The sequence below is a fragment of the Helicoverpa zea genome, chromosome 3 (assembly GCF_022581195.2).
Source record: "Helicoverpa zea isolate HzStark_Cry1AcR chromosome 3, ilHelZeax1.1, whole genome shotgun sequence".
Classification (NCBI taxonomy): Eukaryota; Metazoa; Arthropoda; class Insecta; order Lepidoptera; family Noctuidae; genus Helicoverpa; species Helicoverpa zea.
The window spans coordinates 8,846,947-8,853,596 of record NC_061454.1 but is presented as its reverse complement, the minus strand read 5'-3'; the positions used below and the strand labels follow the sequence as shown (position 1 = coordinate 8,853,596).

General features: G+C 39.2%; 1 protein-coding gene across 1 annotated transcript; it reads right to left on the bottom strand.

Moving 5' to 3' along the window:
* Positions 1-1,768: 1,768 nt before the first annotated feature.
* On the bottom strand, positions 1,769-6,063 carry LOC124645820. The gene is made up of 2 exons (XM_047185734.1): positions 4,228-6,063; positions 1,769-4,127 (listed from the first exon to the last, which is right to left on the bottom strand). The coding sequence occupies exon 2, from the start codon at positions 4,068-4,070 to the stop codon at positions 1,791-1,793; it is 2,280 nt and encodes a 759-aa protein (XP_047041690.1). The 5' UTR covers positions 4,071-4,127; positions 4,228-6,063; the 3' UTR covers positions 1,769-1,790.
* Between the last annotated feature and the right edge of the window lie 587 nt (positions 6,064-6,650).

Here is a 6,650-nt window from a genome sequence, read left to right as displayed (position 1 = left end):
CCTTCGCAATGATCCATATTCCATCTATCACCACGCTATTATTTATAGCGCCAATTATAATGGGCTCAGTATCTAATGGTTCACTTCTTTATTTATCGCCCCATCCAATCATAAGTACCTACGTGTATTGTTTATTATAGTTATAAAAGAAACGAAGTTAATTTATAAACACACTGTCAATAAAAGTTTTTTTCTTCATTAGACGAAATACCTAAGACGCTGGCGACGCGAGGTATTTATTTCTATGAAATAACTGTCCGTAATAGACTCTTTGTCTCTTCTCTGGAAATGAGCCGTGCGCTGTGTACACCTTTAGATACTATAAATTATTCTTGCATGTGCATTCAAGCGATATGATCAATAAACTAATCAGTTTTGTTTGATGCTCTATCTCCCCATGTTAAACAACATTCAATCGAATTAAATACTTTATTCTCGTATCGCATTCGCTTTGACTGTATAAATACACTATGCTCGTATACATGTAGCTAATACACGGTACTATTTTGCTTAATTAAGGACGCGTTTGCAAAATTGATAGGCATGAAATCGAACTACTACATTGACACGGCCCACTCACACAAATGTAGGCATTGTTAGCTGCAAGAATATAGTCAAATAAACAAATTTTGAAACTTGGATAATTTATTTTGTTTTTTATGTACTCAAGTACTTATCTGCGTTTAGATAACCATAAAAATTTTACTGGTTTTGTTGGTTATGTATGATGACTATGATGAAACTTTACCTCCGGTCTTGATGGAGTGACCTGAATGTATATCGTCGGTGTCTGCTACTGGAACTCCGCGACGAATAGAGTTAGGTGTACCGAGTTTGGGCTCGTTTTGTTAGCTATGATGAGACCTGACCACCGGACTTGATGCAGTGACCTGAAGGTATATCCTCGGTGTCTGCTACTGGAACTCCGCTACGAATAGATCTAGGTGTACCGAGTTTGGGCACGTTTTGTTAGCTATGATGAGACCTTACCACCGGACTTGATGAAGTGACCTGAAGGTATACCCTCGGTGTCTGCTACTGGAACTCCGCGACGAATAGATCTAGGTGTACCGAGTTTGGGCTCGTTTTGTTAGCTATGATGAGACCTTACCACCGGACTTGATGGAGTAACCTGAAGGTATACCCTCGGTGTCTGCTACTGGAACTCCGCGACGAATAGATTCAGATGTACCGAGTTTGGACTCGTTTTGTGTGTTATGAAGAGACTTTACCACCGGACTTGATGGAGTAACCTGAAGGTATACCCTCGGTGTCTGCTACTGGAACTCCGCGACGAATAGAGTCAGATGTACCGAGTTTGGACTCGTTTTGTGTGTTATGAAGAGACTTTACCACCGGACTTGATGGAGTAACCTGAAGGTATACCCTCGGTGTCTGCTACTGGAACTCCGCGACGAATAGATCTAGGTGTACCGAGTTTGGGCTCGTTTTGTTAGCTATGATGAGACCTTACCACCGGACTTGATGAAGTGACCTGAAGGTATACCCTCGGTGTCTGCTACTGGAACTCCGTGACGAATAGAGTCAGGTGTACCGAGTTTGGACTCGTTTTGTGTGTTATGAAGAGACTTTACCGGCGGACTTATGGAGTAACCTGAAGGTATACCCTCGGTGTCTGCTACTGGAACTCCGCGACGAATAGATCTAGGTATACCGAGTTTGGGCTCGTTTTGTAAGTTATGATGAGAATGAATAAATATATATTTTATTTAATACAAGTGATGGTTTCATGTGAAATAAAAGAAGGTTTTGGATTCATTTTAATTTATTCACAAATTTTTCAGCCCTAGAATATTTTTTTTTAAGTGCGAGGAATGTACCCTCAGCTTCATATTCCGTGACATTCTTGGGTCAATCAATTCTGGAAGAAGACAATTTTGGTAAAAACTAATTAAATTTATCTCCATTTTTTCCTTCCAAAATTGTTCATCTCTTTGTATGTACTCATATTTGACTTTGCCAGGGCCCGTCCAAATAGCAAACACGCAAGTGTCTTGCCTAGTAATGCGTAGCTGTCCTTGTATTTGGTAATACCATTTATGTTTTTTGTTTACCGTAAATAAATTATCACTAGGCAACCAAAAATCAACTTTTTTGAGTTTAATGGCATCGTCTGGCTCCAAACCATATGCCGAAGATGGACATTTTATTTCTATTATTCCAATCTCACACTTTCCGTCGGGGGTTGCTCCAAGAAAGGGAAATTCTCGGTCTATGAACAACCCGCACTTTTCAATGGGCATATTCAAGATCGCTGCAAGTTCGCGGATGGCAGTCGCTTCATTGCTTCTGCCATGTTTTATTGACGGGATATTGCTTAAGTCTTTCTGATACAATATTTGTTTTATTAGTGGTCCACACTCAGTGGTTATGCGACGTTTACAGACTGCTGCGAACCACGACGCTGTCAGCAGTTTCCTTCTAGTTTCTAGCCATAATATACTGCCACTCTGCAAAACTGTGTCCCTTTCTAAATTTACCTTTTCAGTCTCCGAAAGTTCTAATGCATTTAAAAATTTATTTTTGGCCTCTTCAAATTCTTCCTCGTTCATGTCCACCTTTTGGCAACTTTCACCATAATAGGCATCTTTAGATGCAGATGGCTTTGGATTCTTTTTCTTTTTAATTTTTCTGTTGTGCCTTTTTTGATTTAAATTTTGGCGTAATTTTTCTAGCCGAACAATTTCGGGATTGGCATCTGTGCCAAAAATATATTTGTGTACTGCCGACTGAAGGACACCCGTGTTATAGGACACCACGGCTGCAGCACAACGAGCAAGATAGGACCCCCGCTGGGTAAAGTTCACTCTTTTGCCTCCTATAAATTTTGCAACTCGTGCATTAAAACTTTCCACTGCATTATTTGTTTCATTGTAAACAAAACTACAGGAATGCAGTGAAAGACGTTGGGCCAAATCTTCAACTTTTTGAAAGACCCCGTAAGCTGTCAGTTCTGGCACCATATTATTCACGTTGCGTTTTTTGACGTCATCACTACAAAAATAAGTTGCGCAGTTGGAGTGATCACCAAATATATGATAGGGACCATTTATTATATCATTTTTGATACCTCTTGCCTTTTCTTCGAAAGCAACGTTTTTATTGGACCAATATTTGACGCTACTATCAATGCCCCAACGTATACGCAAATAATTTTCTTTCAGAATCTTTCGGCCCCTTATGTGGAAAGAAGTATTACTACAAATTGCTAGCAGGCCTTTGCAGTAATTTCTTAGTAAATGATTTTTACATTCGATTTTACCCACAGTTATGTTATCATAAGGCCTTGCGTTCCTAATGCTAGCATAAGTGCTTGAATCACCATCTGCTATAAACTGGTGGTAGATAAGTCCATGCATACCAATGGACTTTTTGAAGCCCTCTGTTATTACAACTGCTTCTATAGCGGTAGAAGGACCTTGAAAATTTTTAAAACAAGCATGTTTCCTAGGTAATGCCCCTTTATTTTCTGCTCGTGCACAGATATTGCAGAATTTATTTTTGACACCATAATATAATACTTTTTTTGAGTGCATGCCTACGATTGCACCAACACCGGAGGAAGCACTGTAATTGGTTCCATAAGAGCGCTTGGACCAACATGCATCACCCGATACAGGTATCATAGCTAACCCATCTGTATTTACACTTCCAATAGCTAAAGCATTGTCTTTCTCCTCTTTACCCGCCTCGATCATGTAGTGCTGCGCAGCCTTTTTCCACCACCGACTTATTATGTCATGCTTAGCTTGGTACAATCGTACTGACATTGGTGGCATATTTACATGACACAAAACAGTATTAAGCTGTGTAACCCCAGCACCAATCGTCATTATACCAGCGACAATTTCTTCATTCACGTCCATTTTATTTTCAGTTTTTTTGGATGATTCTAACGTGAATTCAGCACCACACATTTTGCATTTAATTGAAAAGGTCGAGTGAAGCCCAGACCTTTTTTCACTCAATAGTTCAATTGTACTCAAATTACAATTAAACATAGACTTATGATTGCTGATTCCTTGTAATTGCTCCATAAAATAAGCCATTTCAATAAGCCTTCTTCCTGAAATCTGATAGGTTACTTTTTCTTCATCCACAGCGGTCTAGAAAAAAATATTTAATTTGTCATTTGTACCAAAGGACGTTAGCAAAACACAATAATAGTACATGTACAAGTCGTAGTAAAGAAATATGATAACTTACGTAAGATGTCTCCAAGTCATTGTTATTGGAAGTACTACAATCTGTTTCTTCTGAATGCACCTCACTTATGTCACTAGAATTGCGACTCACTTCTCGAAGTCTGTGAAAACAAACGAATTAATTTGACAGTTCTCAATTATGATGAGCATTCCATAAACAAATGATTACCGTCTTATATTTTCCAATGCATTTTTTCTGGAAAGCACTTGTTTACGAGAGCTTTTGCCAAACGTTCGACTTCTCGGCATCTATAACAACAATTGAATATTCATAGTTATTATGTACTCAAACATTTTATTATAAAAAAAAAAAAAAAAAATAATAAAAAAACGAGTCCAAACTCGGTACACCTAACTCTATTCGTCGCAGAGTTTCAGTAGCAGACACCGAGGGTATACCTTCAGGTCACTTCATCTAGTCCGGTGGTAAGGTCTCATCATAGCTAACAAAACGAGCCCAAACTCGGTACACCTAGATCTATTCGTCACGGAGTTCCAGTAGCAGACACCGAGGGTATACCTTCAGGTCACTTCATCAAGTCCGGTGGTAAGGTCTCATCATAGCTAACAAAACGAGCCCAAACTCGGTACACCTAGATCTATTCGTCACGGAGTTCCAGTAGCAGACACCGAGGGTATACCTTCAGGTCACTTCATCAAGTCCGGTGGTAAGGTCTCATCATAGCTAACAAAACGAGCCCAAACTCGGTACACCTAGATCTATTCGTCGCGGAGTTCCAGTAGCAGACACCGAGGGTATACCTTCAGGTCACTTCACCAAGTCCGGTGGTAAGGTCTCATCATGGCTAACAAAACGAGCCCAAACTCGGTACACCTAGATCTATTCGTCGCGGAGTTCCAGTAGCAGACACCGAGGGTATACCTTCAGGTTACTCCATCAAGTCCGGTGGTAAAGTCTCTTCATAACACACAAAACGAGTCCAAACTCGGTACATCTGACTCAATTCGTCGCGGAGTTCCAGTAGCAGACACCGAGGGTATACCTTCAGGTCACTCCATCAAGTCCGGTGGTAAGGTCTCATCATAGCTAACAAAACGAGCCCAAACTCGGTACACCTAGATATATTCGTCGCGGAGTTCCAGTAGCAGACACCGAGGATATACCTTCAGGTCACTCCACGTTAGCAGTCACCAAAGTACTTCATGATCACGTGCGATGAAACGTTATTTTTTAGTGAAATATTTACAATATTGCATAATATTTTGGTGTAATGATAAAAATCAATAATCTTACCTTAGAAGGATCAAATTTGGTTAGTCGAATATTTTGTATTTATACAGCGATCTTTTTCAACACGAGCAGCTGGAAACGAGCGATACAGTGTCCTCTCACGACGGCGGCCGAGCGCAGACTGACTCAGAATGAGGCTTTCGCACAATCGTGGGTCGGAAGGAATACAAATAAAATAACCCCTATTTCAAGCTGTTAAGACTCATCGTTAGTAGCAAAATATGTGAAAAAAATTGGTTTTGTTTTTATTTTTTCTAACCTTATTCATAGCACAATACTGTATTTTTTTTCCTCACATTTAATCTTGACTATGTTTGCCTATTTACAAAAAATAAATCAATATTAAATTACTTTATTCTTAGTAGAAAATTGTACCTAAACTTGACCCGGAATCATGAATTTTGTAGAAAGGGGTTACGAAATAACTTTTTTATGATATCAAAAATTTATTTTTTCAAAAAAAACCTTCCTCGCGTTTATAGTTGAAGACCCAAGCTATAACTAGGAGTTATTTGTCATATTTGATTTGGCTTGGTTTAGTCGCAAAATGTACCGAAAAACAGCTTAATTTTGCTCAAACTGCAAACGCGTCCTTAAGAAGGCTGCATGTGGTTCTCGTCGGTGCAGACAAAGTTTACACAACATTAAAACGTGATAAAGCTCCACAAAGCCTCCATTATTGTAGCAAATGACAGGCGTTTAATTAACATAGATACATAGCGAGTGTCGAGCGGCGCGGCGCGGGCGCATCGGCTCGCTGCCACTAGCATCGGCGGTTATTTGTGTCGATAGCGCTATTCGTGCCAATGCTAATGAACACGCCAATCTCGGATCTCGTATACTCGTCAATTTCAAACCATAAGGTATAAAATTTATAACGACAGAATTATATTATTCTTGTACCTACGTGTAAAATATAACATCTAGGTATTATTAAACATATTAAATGTAGCCGGACATTATACTGTAGTAAAAAACTATATTTTATTTTTATGCCAAAAATAAGTATTTATGTTCGACAGCGTATGTAATGTAATGTAAGGTGAGTAAACTTTTACGACGTATTCATGGTCTCAATTGACCGTTTCGAAAGTTTTATTCAAAATGATCTCCTGGCAGGTCATAAAAAATATTACCTAGCAGAGGTATTTTGAAATTCTGTTTTTTGGTTT

What these genes read in the sequence shown, in the direction of transcription:
- LOC124645820 (XM_047185734.1), bottom strand. Translation starts at nt 4,070, where the DNA reads ATGGCTTATTTTATGGAGCAATTACAAGGAATCAGCAATCATAAGTCT.